This window comes from Melospiza georgiana, chromosome 1 (genome assembly GCF_028018845.1).
Source record: "Melospiza georgiana isolate bMelGeo1 chromosome 1, bMelGeo1.pri, whole genome shotgun sequence".
Taxonomy (NCBI): Eukaryota; Metazoa; Chordata; class Aves; order Passeriformes; family Passerellidae; genus Melospiza; species Melospiza georgiana.
Window position 1 is genome coordinate 18,672,798 of NC_080430.1, and position 25,203 is coordinate 18,698,000.

A 25,203-nucleotide genomic window follows, 5' to 3' on the forward strand; every position below is an offset into this window, starting at 1 on the left:
TATGTCAAAATGTTAAAGTTACCTGTGAAACCCTATGTTTACCAGATGACAGTCCAAGTGGCCAACATGTTGTAGTCAGTGCACAGGTTTAATTCACAGCAGGGCAGAATTAAGTTTGCATGGTTAGTCATAACCCTGAAATTTACTTACAGAAAAATTTCCTTACTTCAAATAAACAACTTCACACTATACTTAAGTAACTGAAAATGTACACTTAAATAATTTAACTTAGAAATCTACTACAAAGGAAATGTGTACACAAAAGCACCAATACATTTGTCTGAAATATTTACTTTTATGTAAAACAACCCTTGCCACTTTTAATTCATAAAAAGCATAAATTATCTCAGTGCATATCACTGAATGACATTGCAAGGATACACACTCAAGAGTAATCATGGTACTTGTGCCATTACACAAAAGAAAGTTTTCTCTCCTAGGCTAAGGAGTCTCCATCCAGAAAGAAAAAGTTTTCACCTGATCCCACAGAAATCCATCACAGGAAGTTACAGGTGACAATAAACATGCTCTAAGTGAAATTCCAGCTGTCCACAGCTAAGATAAACAGTGATCATGCTGTAAGGCTTTGAAAGTAGGGTTGTACAAACAGGCCAAAACATTCTGCAGTATCTACAAGGAGTAAAATTTGTATGCAGTTATCAGCATCCCAGATCAGAAGTGTTCTGTGTTCTGTCTGAAACTATTTTGGATCTACTTAGGTTTCCATTCACTTTAGGATGTGGTGACATGAGATCTGTGTTAGATAGAGATAAATGTTCTATATTGGTCTTTGTCTTGAATATAACCCCAAAGTTAAAAAACAACCACAAAAAAACCAAAAAAACCCAAAAAACCATCCAGGAGAATGCATAACAATTTTTTTCTTATTTTGGTGAAAGTCTACTGGGAAGAAAACAGTTACAGTGCCTAGAGAAGGATTTTCCCATGCAGCCACACCTTCCCAATCTAAGAGAAAAACACAACAGCTGGCTGTATGAAAGGTTTTGACTGCCAGCAGGGCACAGCCCCATGTCCGTGGGTTGTGTATCAGATATCTGATGTGATGTTAAAGTCTTAATGGAAGCCCATTTCTGAGTGACATCCCAGGCACAGGACTTAGCTCTTCTGCCAAGGGAGAAACTTGTCATAAAACATTTTGCAGTTTTCAGTGGAAGTCAGGATGGAACTTGCAGGGAAAAGCTTGTGAGCTCTTAGGTAGTGGGTCATGACTTTGTTGTCTTTTGTCTTTTTTGGTTTGTTTTTTTTAAAAACAGTTCCTCCCATAATATGTATATAAAGTAAGAGAAAGGAAAAAGAAGAAACTGTTGGTGGCCTGAAATAAGTGTATTTTACAGAGTGTAGATGTGGATGCTAATGTAAAAAAGTAACAGCACAACCCAAAAAATTCAAAAACATCCCTTTACCTTGCAGCACATTAGCTCAAAAATATAATTCTATCACTAGGGGTCAGTATTAAAACATATTACTGCTACACAATACAGTCAGCATTCTATTGTTGATTTCCTCCTTCAGAAAAACGAACTTATGTCATAAAGAACTAAAACCACAAAAAAAGACAAAACCTACAGTGGATCATCATCTTTTTATGTTATTAAATTTGTGTTCCTGTTCTCATAAATTAACACATATATTGATGCAAATGTATTATCTTAAATAATATCAACACTTTAATATTTATGTGAATTAGGTTCTATTTACAGTCTTGAAAGAGAAAAGCTATTAGTAAGTTTCCCATTTTCTAATAGAGAAGATTACTATCTAGATATATTACTATTTAATGGTATTAATGCCTACTTCCTAATAATAACAATATTTTGAATGTAAAAAAACCCTGATGTTCTTCAATTTCAATTTTTTTCCTTGACAGCCATACTCGTCTTATAAACAATAAAAAAATCTATTGTGTACTGAAAATCTCAGCTGAAAAAGGTGAGATGCTCTCACTACAGGTGAAACAGATTGAGGATGTATTTTGAGTCATTAGATCAGTGTATGAATTTCAGTTTGGAATAAAAGATATAACACCCACTAAAGTCAAGGGAACAACTCACTTTCTCCTCTCTGGGCACTGTCCATGACCAATGAGTTCCCAACCTCTGTTCCTATCCCAAACTGTTCTCAAATCTTGACAATCTTGGTACATTTCAGAAAGCATACATTCAGATGCTGCACCAATGCCTGGAACTGCCTATATGGACATAATCTTTGTGAATTCAAATAGGTTCTCTGATTCCTGTGAATTTAAGAATTAAAAAATTAAATAACATCAAGCTTGCTGACTTTGTAAATTTTGGGATGATACTTCACTATCTTGAATCCATATATAAAACAGAATTTTTTCACCTGACATTTATTATAAATACCAGGAGAAATATTCTGCCATAAGTCTGTCATGTACCAAAACCTTCTGCAGTCCTTGGTACAGATGAAGAAAAACCATTCTTTTCCTTCTTCCCTCATACCAAATTCTAACTGAATGCTATAAATTTTGATGTTAAAATAAACAATTGAGAACAAATATTATTGAAGCTTAAAATAAGTTTTCTTGTCCAGCACAAAGTTCTAAATTTCAGAGGATATGTTTTCCTTTAGTGGCAAATCCATTAGGTGCCCAGAATTCAGACATTGCCAGATTTATGAAGGCAGCTATTAGAAATGGCATTTGTGCTACAACAATACTGAAGGAAAGAGCTGGTCAAATTCATGTCTGACTAACTGGTATACACGAGAGCTGATTTCTATGTGCTACTTCTCATATCGTACTTATATTTAACATGATTATCTAATCCTAAATACATGAAAAGCGAAAATAATTGATTATACTTCAAATGAGAAAAAATAGGCAGAGGCTGAGGTAAGCCATTTGTTCCAGGATTAGATGTGTGGCACAGAATCACTTATTTTCCTGCCCAACAGATGACGCTGCTGTTTCTTTGTTCGTGTGCAATTGTTCCACTCGTGCATCACATCCGTTACTGGAGTGACTGCACCCACACTGCCCAGTGCCTGGACACAGCAAACCCACAGAGCTTCAGATTCTTTAAATGGCATTCTGCTGCCCAAATAAATGTTTTCAGTAAAGCAAGTTATTGCTCTGGATTAAAAAAATGTGATCGAAAAGATGGATGCAAATACCCAGCTGAACATAATTCTCCTTTTTTCCAGAAGCAGGCCACAGAAACAAATTCTGACATATATATCAAGGATGACCTTAGAGCTATGCACACATAGTAACATAAGACATTAGAATGAGCCCATGAGATTTTTAATTGCAATATACTTTGTAAATTTATTTTGACTGAGCCTAAGTATTAACAAGGATTCATCATCAATATTGATCAGCATTAAAACTCTGTCCTTATGGTAAAATTCTTATACAAGCATATTCTGAGGATGTCAGTCTGTAAACTAAGGAGGCATTTGACCACCATATTTCTTCCTATGTGCTATTGAAGTGGGACACAACATCAGCTCTGCAGCAAAAACTTAAATGCTGAAACATTTTAGAAGTTATTTGTATTAACTGCTACGTTTTCTGGTAGAGAGCCTATTGAAAAATCCACGTTGTCCAGTAAACCTGAAAACCCAAACCACTTGTATGGGTCTCGTGTCCTCTTCTGCTCTAGATTTTTTGTTAAAATACACCAGGAAGCAGAGTAATTAATTTATTTATTTATTTTTGCCGAATTGTGGTTGCTTGAGGACTTGTGTCAAATGACAAGCTGGTCTCTGTCCCGTTCATGGTGAACAGGTGTTCTAATTACCAAACCTCCACCGTATTTGACACCGTTATTAGCTGTCTCAGTGGAGGAACAAAGGATTGATTGGGTAGGGGTATAGAACCAGCCTTTCATTGCTGTGGGGAAGCACCTAAAGGTCAAGGTTAATATACATTAGTGGGGGGTAGTATTGCCCATTGCCTATGCTGCTCTTGTGCTATTAATCAATGAAAGACTTTATCATTATGAGCTACCTATGGTGGGAGTTTTAATTACACGATTGCTTTAAATTGCATTTTTTTCTGTATTATATGAAAAGCTGGCAGCACCTTTTGATACGCCTAATAAGAACAACAAATCTCCAGCAAAAATAGAAACATCTTGGAATCATTTTATATCCTCAAACATATACTGTACCAAATAAAAGGGCATCCTTCAATCAACATAATATAGAAGAATGCTTATGAAATGAAATACAGCAGAATGCATGCAAATGAGTTCAACAAGGTTGAATATTTGACTGGTCAGTGAAAAGCACTTACAGCAAATAGTCTTCCCCATCACTGGACCCATTTTGTTCTTGCTATATAAAGTCCACCTGCTGCTACTACCTTTCTGATTTTATATTCTTGAAGAGTTTATAACAAGAATCTAACACATAACTGATAAAAGGGCACTAGTCTCATCAGTTTCATTTGAGATCAGAATACTGTCAACATTATCACACAGTGAAGTCACATTATTATAAAAGTGCATCAGCATCTTCATTATTTATACACTTATTTTCAGTGGTCTACAGGACATACAAATGAAACATTCTAGTATGGAATATGATTATGGTAACTCAATATGGAATGAATTTTCTCCAAACTATTTTTTTTTCCTATTATGTGAATGTAAAATAAATATGGGCCTGATAGTCAGTCAGTGAGCTGGAACTATACCAATTTGTATCAGCTAAGGGTTCAACACTATATATTCATTTATAGATCCTAGTCACACTCAGACCCTTCTGTGACTTATTAATGGTTTTGATTTAGAAATGAAGCTTTGAAGTAATTATATAGTCACATGGAATTCATCCAATATACATATTTAATGTAAATTATTGCTTCCTGATTTTCACAGAAGACCTCTGATTAGATTATCTGGTGCTTCCATATTGTACTTGAAGCTGGATTGCAAGGAGAGAGAAGTATATGTAAGCCACCTTTACAATTTCCTGACTCTGCCCAGCAAGAAACAAATACGGACTTCATTATAATGCAGAGGAACAGAGACAGCTATTTCCCTGCCTGAGGTCTCAGAGAATTGTTCCAGCAGTTGAGCTAAACAATGTCCTGACTATCTCCTTAGCAAAAGAAATGGAATGAGTTGGCATAAGCTGCTATACCAACTCAAAACTCTCCAGAGATCCCCTTTTCACAATGTGAAACCTCAAAGGGCTGCACTACGAAAACCAGCTGTAGCAGAGCTGAAAGTTTGACCTCTGGACTCCAGCACTGTGCTCGTTTAATGTGTGTGTGACTCCCACTGACACCAACTGAAGAGTCCAGCACATGAGGAGAGCAGAATATCAGACAAAAAAAATGTACTATGTGAATCTGAGAGCAGAGTATTATTCTCTTGTGTCAAATTATTGCTCCATCTGGTAACATTAAGTGAATACGAGTAACTATTAGAGCTGAATCAATAAATTGAAACAATTTGTTTTGTGAGTTACTTTACTTTTTCACTTCAAAGAAAACCCTTGACTCCATTAGAACTTCTTTAAGTATATTCCAAGAAACTTTGAAGGAACTTTTTTTTGTTTGTTTGTAAATTACATGTGATTGCTCATATACATCACACTGCTGTGTTACTCTTCTCTGAACAGGACTTCTAGTAGAGTTGGAATAAAAGAATGCTGCATAGCTGACAGTAGAATTTAATTTATATAATTGTTTTGGAATGTATAGTGAGCTAACCATTGTTACCTTTGTTAGTAAGTTTGGATTCTGAAGGTACACTTCTTTTATTTCAAAGAATGCACTACAAGCATTCTCTATGACTTGGGAAATAATTACAAAAAGGAAGAGCAAAACAATGCCAATATTCAGGAGATCTATCTCCCCCAAAGAATGGATTTAGATCAGTCAAAAAGGTTGTATGAACCATCAAGCTTTAAAATATATCAATGATTTTGGATTTTAAAAAAAGCCTCCACATCAAATGCTTTAGACTATAAGGCATATTTTGCTCATATGTTCTCTTCAAAACATGATTTACAGCTCTGCCTTCATTACATCTGCTTCATACCTTTCCTTGATGATGCTAACCTTAGTAGAGACAGCACAACTCTTGTAACACTGATGAGAACCTAGCTATTCCAGGTGACTCATAAGCACCAAAAAGTGCCTTACAGTCAAATTCAAACACACCTGCCTTGTAGCATAAGAACAAGATGAGGCATTCTTTAAAAATCAAAATATTAACACTTCAGATAAGTGTTTAAAATAATAATTTAATTATTGCAGACTCACCTTGCATTTCTAAGATTGGCTGTTGTCAAATTAGTTAATGCTGTCACTACAACTTCTTTTAGTTCTTCATTATCACTGCTTAGCAACTTTACTAGCTGAGGAATCCCTTTGAAAGAAATAATTATATATATGAACATTTAAATAAGCCATAGCAATCTGCAAAATTATAATATTCTCCTTATAAACAGAAAAAACACAAATTCATATTTCATCTTTTCCCACCATACTTACCCTGGAGTCCAAGGACACATTTACTGTCTATATTCTCACACATGGCAGAAATGGCTTGGGAAGCAGCAACTTTAACATCATCATTGTTAGTTTCCAAAAGCCTTAGGAGAAATGTCTCAACCTCTTCCCAATGTAAGATTTTTCGTATTTCAGCTTTAAATGAGAAATAACAACAGCATTAATCTGCATTTGTTTTCTAAATCAGTAAAGGACATTAATTTGATTTAATTTAGTTGTTGGAAATATTTTGGTAACAGAGGCACCAGCCACTAAGAAATATGCACAAAGGACCTGAGCCAAATCCCATCACAGAACATCCTGAGTTGGAAGGGATGCACAAGGATCATCCAAAATCCAGCTTCTGGATTAGGCTTCATTGAACTCTGATCCAAGCCCAAATAATGACTATTAACCACAGTATACATAGCCCAAAAGAATGCAAAGTTTGTTCTCTGCAAGACTTAAAAACCACAGAGTGCATACAGGCTTGATGGAAAGAGCTTTTCCAACGCAACAGATCATACTTATTCAGGATTGTGCAGAACTTCAGTTTATGCTAACAAAGTCCAAATGCATAAAACTGAAGAACATACCAGTAAATGTGCAATTGAACTTGGTGAAATATCACTCAATGTATTAAAATAGCCAAAAATAGGCAAGGAGTATTACAAAGAAAATTTTCTGCCCACTTTGCAGAGAATTTGAATTTTATAGTTTAGCACTGCTGACCTACACTGCATTGACCAGCAGCAGCTGTAGAAGGACAGAGATGTTCCTCCCTCTGCACAAGTAACAACAGCACCCATGAAGTACCTACAGACATCTGTATGTAGATACCAACAAACTGATAAACTCCCTCATCTCAAAACTGATGAGACCAGAAATGCAGGTATTTGCTAGAAAGATCCCTGAAAGAAACTTTCTCATGCAGAAAGGCACTGGAGAGCATGGAAACTCTACAGGGAGAGAGAATAGACATTTAACCATATGCATAATTTAAACTGGACTAATTACATGCTGGAAGTTATATCAACATAGTAGAATTTGGAAAGTATTAAAGAATTTCAGGGACTGAAAATTCAGTGGGACTTCAAAATATTTAGAAATTTTACCACTGCATTCTACCATTCTGAGGGATCACTGCCTTGTTTGGATTGCTGTCCCCCCCAAAAAAAAATTAAAGGGGAAAAAAATTATTTTAAGTATTATTTTAGATAGATCTGAATCTGTAGTGAATAAAAGTAAACAAATACAAGTCCACAAAGTCAATGAAAAGCAAGTTTGATCAAAAATGTAATAGAGCAGAAATTACTCAAAGCATGGAGATGAGACAGGTGCAGCCGATTTCTCCTCTTCGGCTCAGTTTTAAACTCTTTTAGAACCCTCAGATACACAAATGAAATCTCAAAACAAAGATGCAACAAATAAAACAGGGAGGATTTTAAGTATCAGCAGAACTTTGGCCACAAGCTTGATGCATATCAGCCAGCTCTCAAGAGAAGGCCTCATTGGGATGAGAGACTGTTTTGACAAGTTGTCAAGTGTGTTGCTGGCCTGCTGCTTGCCAAGGTAGTCCATAATCCCTAATAATGATCTCCAGAGGTTCTTCATGCCTCAGTAATTTGTTTATTGTACAGCAAGTTACTTATTTGTTTACAGATTTTCTTTAAAATTATTCTTGATTTTAAAAGCACCTACGATGATGGGTAAGCATTTATTTTAAAGACAATTTATGCCTATACAAAATAATAATATGAATAAATAATTTGAATGACTGAAAACAGTAATTAAAATACTTTAAACAGAAAAAGAATTTTATAATAATAAAGTCATCTTGAAATTGAACTTACAATATAGAGTATGGATGTATATTTAGGTAGTTAGATCAATGAAAATTATTAATATTTCAATATCCAAGTGCCAATTCTACCTAAGGGATGAACATTTTCTGCTGATCCTCTCTCTGTGTGCATGAGTTGTTTCCTTTGTGTCCTTTACTACAGACTAGAAAGATTGCACAACTGAAAAGCATAGTTTATACTGAAGTACTTCGGATGTCAGTGCCAACACCAATTTTACAGTGATTAATTTCTTGACCCCTAAATTATTTGAATTAATTGACTTAACATGAAGGAAAACAAAGCATACACAACTAAAAGAGTTTGGAGTATCTACCATTCAGTCCAGATTTTAATGCAACTGACCTCGTGGTGAGACAACCTTTATTTTTCAATATATTTTCCTATTTCTCCCTCTTACCCTGAAATCATGATCTGAGTTCTACTGATTACTTTTCAGGTCACTGTCATCACCTTATGTAATTATTTATACAATTTTCAAATGGAAAAAGTTAATGCTAAATAGTATCATGACTTCCCACTGATCTTGAGCTAACTGAGATAAACAAAGATCTGTTTTATGAATTGCCTTTGTTATTCAGGACACAGAGCATGTTTCATGTGCTTCCCTTTGAGCATGAGATGCACTGAGATACACAGAAAGAATGTGGAGAGCTTCAAACCAGAAGTTTGGCTTAGCACAGAGTGATCACCACTTTCCCCATATACACCCCACAGCATTTTGTTGTGGCTGGTGTGTCTGGCATTGTCAGGGGAAAATCAGGCTCTCCTTAATCAACAGCCCAGATAATCCACTCACAGACATTCAATAATTTATAGCATTAGATTATAATTTAGCATTCTGAATTGACTGCATTATTTGGTGGGCAAGGCAAGAATTACAGTACAATTCACCAGTGTAATTCTGAGCAAACAAAACAAAATAATCAATAAATTAATATAATAAATTCAAAATTATGTTAGAAAACAAAAAAAAAATCAGAGACAAGGGCATAATGATTATGTATAGAAATATGATCCATTTTAATGTACTTAAACAGAGAAGCATCCTAAAGATGCTATTTAAAGCTGAATTTCATGTTTATACTGTGTAATTTATTCTGATACTGAGAATAACTCTTAAGGGATATATATATTTCTTATAACAACAACACCAAGTTACAAGAGTCCCTTTCCAAAGGGTTGAAAGGGACATAAAACAAAACTGCTTGCTATGATCACATCTATCAGGAAAAAAAACCCAATCCAAAACCAAATTCCATCTGTCAACAATAATAATTTCAAAACCAGATACTGCTGTATACTCAGCTGCCAGGATTAAAAAGAAAAAAAACAGCTAGATACATGTTCTGTCATGGCAAAAGTAGGTTTTTCATTCCAATGAAAAGCAGTATTTTTTTACCCAAGTATACAGGAAATGTTGGTAAATTGCAATCATGATTATCAAGCCTGAAGAATGTGGGTATAGCTATTGCAAATTTAATGAAAAAGTCACTAGAGAACTAAGAGCTGTGTTGTCTTATACTGGATTCAAATCAAGGCAAGTACTGGTATAGTATATGCTAGTGTTGCATTTTGGATAGGCTGTTTAGTATGCTTACAACCACAATCCAATCAAAGAACTGAAAATATTTCTGTTTTCTTTTTGCACTTGGGCTGTTTCTTATAATGGCCTTTTCTTTTCACTGCAAGGCTGACTTTAGACCAGTATCTCTGGGTAGCTGAAAAATTTTCAGTGCTTTTGGGGACTACATTGAGCAGCAATTTTACTGGACTGTGTTTTCCACTGCACCAGGACAAGAAGTTTCCTGTTGTCTAACTGGGTGTCACCAAAATTCCACAGCTTGAAAGCAAATATTTTAAATCTCCTTTTGATGTATTTTCCCAGCTTGCTGCATCCATACTAACTGTCATAGGCTGAAGAAGAGAGCAAACCTTTATAATGAAACCTCATTGACTCCATTTGTAAAGAAGCATGACAAGAAGATGCATCTTCACTGACGGCAACATCCCATGATATAAGATCACAGGCAGTACTGTAATATATTATCTGTGGTTCTTGCAACCATGCTTTAAAAATGTGCTCAGACATGCTTCTACTAACAGCTGCTAAAATATTAGGCCACAAAAACTGAAAAAAAAGTGTGAAAGAGGAAAAGAAGGCTATGGTTATTTGAAAATAAATATGATAAAGGAGGAAGACGCAGTAGAAAGCAGTGGGAGCAAATATAAATCTGCTTAGCATACAACTTACAAGCCTGTCACAGGACTATAAAAATGATACTGACAGTCCTAAGTAGCGTAATAAAATAACAACACAGAAAATACACAAAGAAAATACTGACATAAGAAGGTTCCTTTCTGCCTTTGATACCTGAACATTAATGAAAACAATTTTCAGTGACTTGCCAAGCTTCTAACAGATAATGACAAAAGCAAATAAAAATCTACAGAATACTCGGACATTCTTTCTGTGTATCATTTTCAATCCAAATAATTACAAATATTCAGGATATCAAACTAAGCAAGGTGAGAAAAGAATCAGAAAGATAGCATGGGGAGAGATGAAAGGAGGTCTGAAATATGGCAGAAAGGAGAGATTATTTTATCCATGTATTAAATTAAATGACCTATTTTTAAAATACACATAAAGCCATGATTCAATCACAAGGTGCCAGAATTATGAATGAAATATTTAAATTCTACTGTCATAAAAATCCCTTGACAGAAGTAAAATCTATAGTCAGAAGTATGTTATTAGTTACATTGCATTTTGTTATACAACACTACTTGGCACATGTTGCAACTCAGTAGCCAATGTATGGAAGGAATTTCAAATGTAGTTTGATTAAAAGAGCATCCTTGTGGGCATAAATAATGAGCATGTTCTGCCTAATTCAGAATTCCTCAGTGAATTAAAGAAAAGTATACAAAAAAGAACTATAGGACGAATAATTATAAAAAGATTACAATGAAACTATTTAACTCCCCTGGGAATATTAATCTGCAAGCCATTTGAAAGGTTTCCTTTCATGCCTCTGTTAAAGGAATTTGTATTTGAAATTGCCTGACATTTAGAAGAGCAGTTGAATGCAAAAGGAAGTCAGCTTGCAATGAAGTCTTAACAGATAGAGGCAGAAATAGTGCCAGCAAAGGTGGCTTAAGATGGCAATCAGCTGGCATCACTAAACAAAAGACAGGGATCATATTTTTAGAGGTCCATTTTCCTTTGAGGACATAATTTTACAAGACCATTATAAAATAAAATAATAAAAATAAATTGAAAATAAATTGAGGCAAAACCATAACATTTTAAAATATATATATATATAAAACCTCCTAGCATTCAACTGCTGCTCTGATTGGCAAGATTCATCACTGTAATTAATTCTTGCCAGTGCTTTCTTCAACACAAGTACTACCCTCAACCAGAGAAGATGACCTTATTCTCGATAACAATTTATTTCATAAACAATTTCATGTCCATGGATTGTTGACAAGTCACATACAGTCATAAGCTGCATTGGTAATTGCCTTTGCTGCATTCTTCTGAATATCAGGAACAGTAGAGACTTTTAAAAATGAAAGTAGTTTTTGAATGCCTCCTGTCAGCTGAATCTGTTGCAGAGTATGCACATCCTCGAGGCAATTTCCCAACACAGCAAGAGTTTCGACATGTAGATCGTTGAGTTCCTAATAAAAAAAAAAAAATTAAAGCAAAAAAACCCAAACAACCTTGAAATCAGGACTAAAATATCTTAGGCTTTTAAGTTTGTAAGATAATTGTTGCAACTTTCTTTTGGACAGTTTATTCATACAGCAAAGTACACATTTACAAATACATATTTTCATATTTTCATTTAATTTATTTGATGATGACTCTAGGATTCAATACAATTTATTAAAAATAGTAAAACTCCCAGAAGTTTTTAATTTACATCAAAGTGGGCTAGACAGGTACTGTGATCTTAAAAAACTTCACTAGTATCTCTGTGCATTATATTTCCCACTGTGACATCTGAACCCAGGTAGTCCTAAACTGATTCTCATAATAACAGAAACAATGCTAGTAAATTGTGTCTAAAGCCATTTTATAAAGTAAACTTAATTCAAAAATTGAATAATAAACACTTTGGGAAATGTCTTTGCTTCTTTTCTTAGTAAGCTAGATATCCTAAATTATCCTATTTCTATCAAAGTTCCCTACAACAAAGTAAATCTTTATTCTTATATCTCTCTTCCATAAAATAAGTATTATTTCTCAGTAGTAATACAAGCATCAGCACCAAGAACAAAAAAAAATCTTAAGGCAAGTAAACCGTACATTGTTTTCCAGTATATTCAGAAGGCAATCTAATCCCTTATATTCTTCCAGTAATATCCTGGTTTCTCTGTCTTTGCTAATTATTTCTAAGGTTTGAAGGGCCAAGGACTGAATGACTGGATATTCAGATTCCAGTAGTCCCAGCAAGGGTGGAATTACATTCAGTTCCCGAACTGCAGCACGGTTTTGGAAATCCTGCAGTAAAATAGTCCAACAAAGAATGTTAGTGATAGAGAATATAACAATACATCAATTTCTCACTTTGCAGAAAGAACACCAAAAATCTGAATTCAGATATTAAACAATGAGTCAATACTGCAGAGCTTCCAGTTCTGCGGACTTCTTTCTTTTAAGTTAAGAATCAAACTGAATATAATCAAGCCCCAGAAACCTGAAATTCTAGGGGTTTTCTGCATGACTGACATACTCACCACAAAATCTAGTCCTGTGTAAAAAAGCCTATTCACTCTTTATTTTACCATGTTTGCCTCAACATAAATGTTTCTTTGAGAAAGTTTTTAAATTTAGTTTCACCATTTTTATTTACCTCAGTGGGAGGAAAACAGTATTTTGCACTCTGCTGTGGTTGCCTGGTTATATCTTCTTTTGTTTTAGTAATTATAAAATGACAATTTAAAATTTCAACTTTAAACAGTGAATGTGCAGCTTAATAAAAAGACAGTAGTTGATTATATTAAAAAAGAAAATAAATAAATAAATTACAATTTGCTTTTAAATAGCTTATTGCACATGTGCAGCATGCAATTATCCTTATCAATATAAGCAAGCACCAGGTGCAGTTATCCAGATATACCCTGCAACAAAGACAGCGAGATAGTAAAAAAGGAGAAAGAGTAAAATGTGATTCTGAATAGACATGCTCTGATGCCCCAAAAGAGATAGAGTTATAAACTGAATTCATTACTGAATTGATTCGCTTAAGCCATGGGAAAGAACTGCCACACAAATGCACCATTCTTTTGCTAAGCAGCATATGGATGACATTAGTGGAAGTAGCCAATAATGAATCTATTCCTCCCAGTATGGAAAGTAGCTGTTGACAGCACTCACCTATCATTAAAAGATGTTCCAAATTGTGCTATGGACTTGCTGGTCAAAACAAGAAACAATGCATTTGGTAGTTCTTTAATTTACAGGGTAATTCCAGCCTTTTGGATAGACAGATTACAACTCTCATTACTAAGATTAACATTTTTCAACTAAGACAGAAGGCAAATAATTATTTATTTTTAAAAATCTGAACCTCCTACTGATTTTACTTTTACTGTAGTACAGTACAGACAACTGCATTAAGTTTAACAGAATTAAAAACAGCTCTATTCATAACCAATTTAACATTTAGAGACTCAGGTGCAAGGACTCAATGTTTCAAAAACATTCACGAACATTATGGAGTAAAGGGAGCAAATATTTTAAAATTACTAAACCCCACAGAGAATGTCAGGGGTAGGGGTGCAAATGCTTATCTGCCTCTGAAGTTTAACACAACAAACAAGAGCAAACTTTACCTGTACCAAAAGGTAGATACACTCAAGTGAATTCTTCGTAACATCAGGATCAGGGCTACCTAGCAGTCTGATCAGTGGTTCTAACCCACCTTGCTCAAATATTTTTACTTTAGTAGTATACTCAACAGCCATATATGCTAGACAAAGAGTAGCAAACTCATGGATAACTACATCTTCTGTGGGGAAAAAAAAAATAAACATTTTGATTAAGTTTTATTCAGCACAGAATATTTTCACTAATTCAATAGAGAATTAATTTTCATTTAAAGCATTATTTGAAGTCAATAAACAATAGTTGTTAACCATACCCAATATGTCTATATTTGTTCCATCTGTACAACACAAAACACTACTCAGTGAGCTACAGAGCTACTCCTATAAAAGCACTTACCTATTAAACATGTATTAAGAAATATCACTTTACAAGATAGATTTTATTAATTGTCTGATAAAATGGCAATCATAAATTATTTCTGACTTGTACTTTTGCACAAGGAATGAATACTATAAGGTACCTTCTGGAGCCAGCTGTGATATAAGCGAATTTGTGACGTCCAGTTCCCTCAGTAACTTCCTCACATCATCTACGATGAAGAAAATACAAATATCAAGTCATTTGTTTGGCAGTGCTGGCTGAGTAAGGAAACAGAATCTCCTCCAAGCAAAATGTACTTAGGGTTATTCCCTGAGTGACAAAAAGACCTGACTGGGAAAGACACACAAGTTAGACCAAGATCATAATGGGCCCAGAAAAAAAAGCAGAGACTTTCAAGTTGCAGATGACATTCTATGACATTTGATACACATGAAGTTCCTCTATATTTCATTGAAACTTTATTCAAAATACTTCCATCTAGCAAGTACTGATTAAATATTGCATGATTTTAGCTGCCAAAGAAGTCATACCCTGATAGTTAAAATTATTTGTGGTTAAAATTATCAAATTAAAAGCAATCCTTCTGTTGTTTAGTTTTCAAGCCATCACTTTGCAATTTTGTGCTGACGCCAGCCCACACAGCAAATGGAAAACATGAATTACACAGGTCTTACTAAAATCACAGTAAAGTCTTTCAGATTGCATTTCTAATGTTGTCAATGGCAAAGTAACAAAACCTCAGCCCTTGGATAGAAAAATTGAGTAATATTTTTTGGGACAGACTTCATGTGATCCTACAGGGCTGTGTTGTTATTATCAACATATTCAACATGTTGAAATGTGAGGGAAAAAAAGGTATGAGTTTAATTTATTTCTAAATAAAAAACCAATTAAGATGTGAATATAAATGGGAGATATTTGTTCATTCAAATCCATGTTTGTGCAGCACCACTGACAATATGCTAATGCTGAATTAAAAGTAATCTAAGAGGGCAAGGTCCAGTGCAGCATGACAAGCAGCTGATGAAAAGACTGAGAGTGTGGTTGAGATATCCTCATGGAAGACAACTGGGTAAAACATTCACCAAATTAAGACCTGTTTAATTACATTAATCAGATACAGGTCTATAAAGCACTATAAAATAACAGCCACTGAAACTCAACCTTACATCACTTTAGTCTGGGCATCAATATAGGATTTTTTCACATGATCAACCTCTTGTTTTGATGACCACACACTGAAAAATAGTAAAACCTCGAGACTCTTACTATTAGAAGCCATGATGCCAACTACCATGACGGCATTTCTGCGTACAAGTGGATCTTCGTGTGAGAGGAGCTTATACAGATGTTCCAATGCTCCAAGACCAAGAAGTGTCACCTTGTTTTCATCACCTGAAAAGGAACTGGGTTAAAAGCCCAAGAAAAAGGCCAGCAACCTCACAGCTCTAATGAATCTAGGTAAAACCACTACCAATCTTTTATTGAACAGCAGAACCAAAGAACAGAGGCCTGACAGCTCCTTTGAAGATCATCTGATTTACACCCGAATAAATATGTGTCAGATAGTTTAAGGATTAATAGTATCTCAGATTAATTCACATTTTTCAAGCAAAGGATGCTTCTGTCTATTGGACACTCCACTCAGTTGTTGGAGAAAAATGGAAGTGAAAGTACAAAGGAAAGCTTCCTACTTAGCAAAGTATAGGTGAACAGTATCAGGTGAATACTGTACACCTGATAAAATTCAGGTGAATATGCATTTTATTTTCCTCCTTTCTTGCCTCCCAATTGCATTTTTCCCAACATAACAGTTCACTGATTCTGTGAATCTTTACTATCCCTCAAGGGAAGCAACTACCAGGATTTGCATCATTAATTCCTACCTGAGATTTCTAGCACCTGAGAATGATGTGTTTTGTAGCTGAATAGGTGCTGGACATGCAAAGAACAGAGGAGTTTAGTGTGATGACAGCTTTCTGTTCCTGCTCACACAAAACACACACAAGCCCCAAGAAACAAAATCCCAATCCTACTCCTACTCTCAGTTCCCACAACATTTTCTAATGAACCGTGCCTGCCCTTCCTGGCTACAAGTGAGAAATGTGAGAGGAAACTGGAGATCTGTGCTCATTCTCAGGCCAAGACATGCTTAAAATGGAGAAGGTATTATTTATTATGCTTTATTTACCAGCAACACTCTAAAAAAATAGATTAACTGCAATTAATTAACTGAAAACAACTCCTTCTCTTGTGCCACACCACAAAGTTAGAGTCTACTCTTCTGGAAGATTATGGGAATATCAACATTAATAATTTAAAGGATTATTCTTTTAAACATAAAAGACATAACACATCTGTCCTTCTGCAGTGTGACATATTTTGCTGTGGACAGGAGGGAAGGAGCCAGCAAGAGTTTATGGTTCATGGCTGTCTCCCTACAGTCCACATTCTCTCTTCACATATTCAGAATTCAATCTCATGCCCTCAACCAAGCTTGCCATATTAAGAATCTAAATATCTTTCAGAACCCAGTGACCCCTAGCCAGCTGTCAAAGACTTCAGCCATTCTCACAACTTCATCAGTGTTGGTAATTTACATCAGTTTAATAATCAGCATATAAATGCATAATTTTTAAAGAAAACACAAATGAAATGGAAATTAAAATTAAACCAGATTAATCACAGCAAGAATACCACCAGTGCATACCAATGTGAGTGGCTAACATCGAATAACATGGAATAAGTAGCAGACAACTTAGGAAATTATGTGCTACATAAATTTTAGCCTTTGTTATACAGCTGTTTGTCTCCTGAGCACCTTGAACATGATGTTTAGCTATAGATTATACGGGAACCTTTGGAAGATTTGGAATCTTGGAGACTTGTTAGATTCCCAACTCATACAGAAATACGCTTGATAAGGGAGGCTGAGGAGCCTCCAATGAATCACCTGTACAGAAACACCAACACCACAACTTTGTGTCAAAATAACTGAAAAAGGCTAAGAGGTTGTTGTCATTGAAAACTGAAGTTTAAAATTACTACACTGGTACAGATGTTTCAAACTCCAACATAAAAATAGAATTATTTCTCAGCTGCAGATCTGTTGCTTATAAAAACCTGTATCTATCTTATATTAAAATGAGCTCTATTTAACAGTAAACATAAAAATCTCCAACAAAGTTATGAAAGTTTCCTTCATGCAAACTACAAGACTTCTTTATTACTGCAACTACAGGTTGGATAGACATTTCAAAAAACCCCCTCCAAACTTCAACAGATGCCTTTGAGGAGAAAGTAAGATTTCAATGCTAGGAAATGAAACAACTATCAAAATATAAGCACTGCAAAACAAAGCTTATGGCAAAAATACTAACCTTTTGATGCAAATTTATATAGAGCATCACATGCTTTGGCCAAAACTTCATTTTCAGGAGAACTAAGCATTAGCACAACTGTTGCTGGTGTTTTGCTTTCAATCATTAAAGGATCAAACTAAAAACAAAACAAAAAAAAAGGAAAAGAAAAGTTTGATTTATACTGAGTCTTCCTGTGTGCTGCAGTAGACTCCCACATTTCATTTAAAATAAAATAAAATCTTGTTTGATATCTACACTGATTAAGAAATATTAATGAGTCACTGTTTCCTTGGAAAAGTCCATTTTTGAAAAATTAGAAAAAATAATTAACTTCCAAATAAATACAACTATGATTTCATCACATATGAGGATTTTGGGAAAACCTTCATGCTTCCCTGCAAATCTAGAAATTTTTGAAGCTAACAAGTTGTTATACATGTAAGAGCATTCTGAGACTTCAGAACCAGACATGAGAAGTTTCTTTGAGCAGCTGTACACAGAGCCCGTGGACTCAGCAGGTGTACAAGGAAGAGGTTTTCGTTACTCTGTGGCAATATCACTTTGCTGCTGCTTAAAAAATAAAAGAACACTTTCTGTGCCTTTGTCAGCTCAGTTCACCAGCTCACCGTGATCCTGTACTAGATGAAGTACTTCCAAGATATAATTCCTGCTCACCCAGCTAGAAATGATACAAAGGTTTCATTTCCATTTCTGAGCTCTCTCATGCAGAAAGAAATCTTCCAACAAATCGGACAGTTTTCACCCTCTTAATAGACTCCTTTGGACTAACATCACTTGAGCAAGGGAATCCTCTAAAAAAGCCTTTTGTTTCCTAAGAAGACTCAAGGAATTCTGAAAATTCTACTCATTAAAAAGTTTTAAGTTTCCTTGAATTGAAAGTAAATGTTTAGCATGGTTTGTATCCCCACACTTCAGGCTTATACAGTATCTGTGTTACATACAGAAACTACTAGATACTGGAGTCATGCAGTTTCTCAAAAACAATGTGTTTAAAATATAGCAGACTATAAGATAGCAATACAAATTAATTTTAAATATTATTACAATATATATACATACATGTTTACAAATGTCAATCATTTGATTTACTTCATTGAAAAAGCTTCTAATAGCTACAACAGAGGCACATGTATACTATTTATACATTGATCTAATACCAAAGTCAGCACTGCATTGCTCCATTTTCAGCATTTCTCATGTTTACAAGTAATTGTATGAACCCCAACTCAATGAAAATTCCTGGGATTTAATGACAGGTTGGCACATGAGCAGAGTGAAATTAGTCTAATCTCTACCCATTTGATGAGGCATTATATTTGCTATTACTGTATGCAATATTCAATAGGCACTTTCCTATTAAAAGCACTTTTGTGCTTAAAACGCAGTAAAAATAGTCACTGAAATAAATGTGTCTTTAAGAATCAGAGGCCTGAGCAAGTGAGGGATTAAGGAAGAATTTCTTTAATGTGTGGTGACTGTGCACTGGAACAGGTTGCCCAGAGAGGCTGTGGAGTCTCCCTCACTGGAGCTATCCAAGAACCACAGGATGCAATCCTGTGCAATGTGCTCTGGGATGATCCTGCTTGAACAGGGAGGTTGGACCAGATGCCCACTGTGGTCCCTTTCCACTCTGTGATTTGCTGGGAGGTAATGCTGTTCATCAAAACTATCATAGAACTGCTTATGACTTCTCCTTATCATTATGTCAGCATAGCTAGTGTTCCACCTTTTTTTTTTATCCAAGGCTTGCATCTAAATCTTCATACATTATTGCAGATTCTTCCTGCAATGGCACATACAGCATATTATATGTGCTAGAATAAAATATTTGAAGTTACAAACAACCTTGAATTAAACACAGAAATTTAACTAATTTTTAAGCAACAACATTTCCATCATTCCATTTGTATTAAGAAAATAGCAAGTTAAATGAAAAAGAAAGCTATAATGTGTCTTTGATCTTGACTTCTGTGTATGTTTGACCTCAAAGCCATTAGCAACTGAAGAGCATTTGGGGTTTGGTTCTGATTTGGAATATTTTGTTTGTTTGTTTGCTTGTTTGTTTTGGTTTTTATTTGTTTCTGTTAGGGATTTTTTTAGGGGGGAGGGGGGGTGTTTTGTTTTTTATTTTTGGGGTGTTTTTTTACTTCCATCAACTTAATTTAGTTGAAATTAAATGTAATACAAAATATGTCTCCAGTCAGACCAAAGACCCACCTAGTCCCACATCCTCTTTCTGACAAGGGCCAAGTAATAGGTGTGGGCAAGCAGACGATTAAATTTTACTTATATTCCCTCTCAGGTACCAGCTCTGCAACCCAGAGAACTGGAGAATCTAGTGATTTTATCTGTGTTCAAAAAGTCCAGGAAAAATTTGCTATGTAATTTTTGAAACCATCTGTATTTTAACACTCTTAATATTCTGAGACACAAGTATCACAGTTAAATATTCATAAAATAACTGTGCCTCTTTTTTGTTTTAAAAATACCACCTGATAATTTTATTTATCTTCCACAGTTCATTCACTATAAGAAAAAGTGAAATAAATTACACTCATTTGCTTTCACTGTATATTCATCATTTCATAAGTTTCTCTGATATTCCTCTTCACAGTGATTCCTTCTGAGAATGAAGAAACTGACTCCCTTTGATCTCTCCTAAAACAGAGATCACCCTGTCTGTTCTTATTGTCTTTATTAGTTCATTCTTTGTTCATTCTGTTGTCTTTCTATAGTTCAGCTCTACCTTTTTGGGATGGGAACACCAGAACTGTTAATGGCATTCATGTGCATGTACAGGGAATTTCCTAGTAACATGATGTTTTGTCTTTTATTTCTGGAAGTTGAAATTTTGTACTTATTCACTTTCTCCTACTTAGGAACTAGATGCCATTTTCATGAAAATATCCACATTAATTCTGGTACACTGGAAGACACAGCTGCAGAACTAAAATTCCATGACTGGCAACTTCTCCCCATTACGACATCTGAACAATAATAATTTGTTTTGTCACCTTCACTTCCTATTTTATAACCAGACATTATTGCTACAAGAGTAATTGCTTTTTACCTGCTCATCTTTATGAGAGTGAAAAGCCTGATCTGAAAACTTTTGGAAAAGCTAAGCAACTGTACCAATTAGAATACCATTATCCAAAGAATACCCCTCCAAAGAATTCAAGTAGATTTCATAGCTCAAACTCTCCTCTACACAAGCACCAATGATTCTTCCCCATTACTATAATATTTATACATGGGTTTGATTTTTTTTTTCAAGAACTATTTCTACCAATTAACACAGCACAGAAGATAAACTTCATGTAATTATTTCTATATTTCCTTTCAAAAGCACAATTTTCTACCATCCATTCTTCTAGTACCACATTTTCTGATGTTAGCTATTTTTCATTTAGCACAAGACCTGGGCAAACACTATTTATTCCAACTTGGGCAATTTTATCACATTTATTTTAGTGATGACAACATTGCTTTGTCTTTTGACACAAAAATAAGTAATTTTGCTTTTCTTTCATGACTGCAATCACCTAATAGTGTTTCCCCTAAGAAGCTTCTTGCATCTAGTCAATTTGAAAAAGCTTTACTGCAGTTTTTGTATCTCTCCCAAAATATTTTGATGCAGGGTGACAGTGCTTTTATTTCTCATTTGGGAGTGGAAGCATTTTTTTGTTTTCTCATTTGGATGAAAATCCCACATTTTGAAGGATGTATTTATCTGCTAATTATTCTATTGTTTAATCATGCTGGTTTTTCTTTTTTTTTTAATCCCTTAAATTTGATTTAAGGTCAGTTTTAACCTTTCACCTCTCATAGAACCTTCAGAAGCACTACAGATATCTTTACTACTCTTAGTCCTTTTACCTAGAAAACCAGATTTTAGTAGATACCTAGATATGCTAATTATTTCAGTTCTGTGAGTGTCTGATCTCCTAACAATAAACCCCAAGATATTCACTTAATCACAAATAGTTGATATTAGAAGGCACCTCCAAAGATGATCTGGTCCAGCTGCTCTGTCCAGAGCAGGGTGAGCTAGAGCTCAGGGCTAGTGCACAGTCTGATTTTGAGTAACCCCAAGGATGGAGACTCCACAAGCTCCCTGGACAACCTATGCCATGCTCCATCGTTGTTAAGGCAAAAGAAGAATTTTTTTCCTTATGCTTAAATGCTCAGGTGGCCAAGAGGGCCAATGGCATCCTGGCCAGTATCAGAAATGGAGTGGCCAGCAGGAGCAGGGAGGTCATTCTTCCCCTGTACTCGGCACTGGTGAGGCCTCACCTGGAGTATTGCATCCAGTTCTGGGCCCCTCACTTTAGGAGGGACGTTGAGTTACTTGAGCGTGTCCAGAGGAGGGCAACGAGGCTGGTGAGGGGCTTGGAGCACAAGCCATATGAAGAGCGACTGAGGGAGCTGGGGTTGTTTAGCCTGGAGAAAAGGAGACTAAGGGGTGACCTCATCACTCTCTACAACTTCCTGAAGGGTGGCTGTGGTGAGCTGGGGGTCGGTCTCTTTCTCCGGGCGACAACAGATAGAACAAGAGGACACAGTCTCAAGCTGCGTCAAGGGAGATGCAAGTTAGAATTAAGAAGGAAATACTTCACAGAAAGAGTGGTCAGATACTGGAATCATCTACCCAGTGAGGTGGTGGAGTCATCATCCCTCGAAGAGTTCAAAAAAAGACTGGATGTGGCACTTGCTGCCATGATCTAGTTGAATTGTTAGAACATGGGTTGGACTTGATGATCTTACAGGTCTCTTCCAGCCTTGAATTTCTGTGATTCTGTGATTCTGTGTAAATGGAAACCTCCTGGATTTCCCTTTGTGCCTACTGCCTCTCATCTTTTCACAGGGCACCACTGAGAAGAGCCTGCCTTGATTTCTTTACTTCTTCCCATCAGTAAGTTTCACACTTACAAGACTCCTCCAAACCTTCTCTCAAGACCAAGCAGTCCCAACTGTCAATCTCTCCTCCTGAGACAAATGCTCCAAGACTTTGTTCCACTAAGGCCTCATCTCTCTCGCACCAGAGAACGCAGAACAGAGCACAGCGCTCCAGGTGTGGCCTCACTCACCAAAACTGAGTGAAACACAAGAGTCCCCTCTCCCAGGTTGCTGGCAACACTCTGCCTAATGCCCAGGATTTTGTCAGCTTTCTTTGTTCCAAGTTCCCATTTCTGGTTCATGTCCACCAGAATCACCAGGTTCTTTCCTGTAAAGCTGCTTTCCAGCTGGTCTTCACCCAGTCTCTACCGGATATTCTTCCCCCAGGTGGAGGACTTAGCCATTTCCCTTTATTGAACTTAATTAAATTCCCAATTTCCTATTCCTCTAGGAAATTGTTGAGGTCCCCCTGAATGGCTGCACAACCATCTGGTCTGTCAATCACTCCTCTTAATTTTGTATCTTCTGCAAACTTGCTGGGTGTGCACTCTGTCCCATCATTCAGGTCACTAAGGAAGAGGTTGAACAGTATCTGCTCCAGGATCACCCCCTGGAGCACAACACGAGTGCCTGGCCTCTAACAGGATCTCATGAGGCATCACAACCTTCTGAGCCTGTCAGTTCAGCTACCTTTTGGTTCATTCACACTGTCTGTTTATCTCTTCTGCTCTTCACCAGTTTACCTATGAGGATGTTACAAGAGGCAGTTTGAAAGTCTCACTAAAGTCAAGTCAAATTAATATTTAGATGTTAATCAAAAGAAGATGTTTATGTGGGGACAATTTCAGGAGCTGACTGTGCCAATTCATACAATCCACTTTTTTTAACATCAGTCTTGTGAATGAAGCCTTTTTCAAAAATACTCAGGTATCTGTAGCTTTCTTTAAGTGATAACACTTCAGTATTTTCTCTAGGGATAATCTCAGGCTCCCCTTTCAATATCCATGACCTAGCTGATGATCAAATAATAGTATTGTCTAGACCAAACTTAATGTAGATATCATGTGAAAAGTCCCTATCAATCTATGTCAAAGCTAACATATATTATCTGCCTGAATTGCTGTCTTAGATCATTCATATAGAGATAGTGGCTCAAAGCAAAGTTTTTCCTCTTGGAGACCAATTCTCAGAACAGAGAATACTAAAAGACAAATTAGGAAAGGTACTGAAAACAGAGTCCTCAGGAATACTTCCTGAAACATATAAGCAGTGGCTAGGCTAAGAGATGTGTTTCCCACCTGTTCCTAGAAATCTATAAAAAATTAGTGGTCATCTGCAGTACCATATATTCTCAGAGCATTCCACATGCACAAAGGCCTTCTTTTATAAGCCCGTCTACATTATCTCAAGGCTTCTTTTCTTGGACTTGACATTTTCATAAACAGATTATCAATCACAAGATAATAGCTAATACATCTTTTATTTTGTCTGCATCTCATTTCCTGCCATCTGAAACACCCAGGTGAAATTTAAAGTTTTCAGATTTGATTTTACTCAATCATTATGAACAAAATTCTTATTATGGTAAGATTTTCTTCATTAATAGTTAAAATTATCTATTTTCATGTTTAATACTGTCCTGATATGACACATTTCTCCTACTACAACTGCCAGAATAGACATGCTAGGCTGAAGTACAATAAGGGTAAAAACTAAGCCAAAAGCTGTAGATGCCATCTGGAATTCACTCTTTCCAATTCATTCCTTTTGATAGTTTTACTGACTTTGTCTGTGTATTCACAGGTTATTGTAGTACCTAGCACGCTGTACCACCATTTTCTCTAGAAAATCTAATTGTATATTTGGGATATAGAAATTGTGGTGCTGCATCTACTGATTTTCTAGCTATTTACTTCAGCTCCTCTGTATGACTTTAATGTTTGCCCTGCCCTTCAAACCTTTTCTTAGGCTGCAAAGATACTTAGTCTTAATTTCTCAGGCCTGTTTGAATTAGACTCATCCACATACACCTTCTTTGTGAGTATATTCTTTATACAGATAGAAGTTATGTTGAGGTTTTATGCAATTTCCTTTCATAAGGATTTATTATTGATTGGAGGTTATGAATTACATTTGTAATATTCACCTTTCCACAGAACATCTGGATAAACCTGATGTCAACTGCTATGTCTCAGTGACATCATGACTATTGGATATTACTGTCTTAGTCAAAACTATATATGCTTATTTAATATTGAAATTGCAATGTAGTTTCTGCTGACTTTTCTGTGACCTTTGAAAAAGCCCTCGCAGTACTACAACTCTTTACACATAAATCCA

General features: G+C 35.7%; 1 protein-coding gene across 2 annotated transcripts in view; it reads right to left on the minus strand.

Annotated features, from left to right (window-relative positions):
• Positions 1–25,203, minus strand: part of ARMC3 (armadillo repeat containing 3) — a 63,244-nt gene that overhangs the window by 26,137 nt on the left and 11,904 nt on the right. For both annotated transcript variants that reach the window (XM_058024242.1, XM_058024233.1), the window contains exons 4-11: positions 17,962–18,079; positions 15,851–15,976; positions 14,721–14,789; positions 14,206–14,381; positions 12,677–12,871; positions 11,862–12,045; positions 6,494–6,646; positions 6,263–6,368 (exon numbers count right to left, since the gene is read on the minus strand). In XM_058024242.1, coding sequence (XP_057880225.1) covers positions 6,263–6,368; positions 6,494–6,646; positions 11,862–12,045; positions 12,677–12,871; positions 14,206–14,381; positions 14,721–14,789; positions 15,851–15,976; positions 17,962–18,079 — 1,127 coding nt within the window. The remainder of the gene's footprint in view (positions 1–6,262; positions 6,369–6,493; positions 6,647–11,861; positions 12,046–12,676; positions 12,872–14,205; positions 14,382–14,720; positions 14,790–15,850; positions 15,977–17,961; positions 18,080–25,203) is intronic.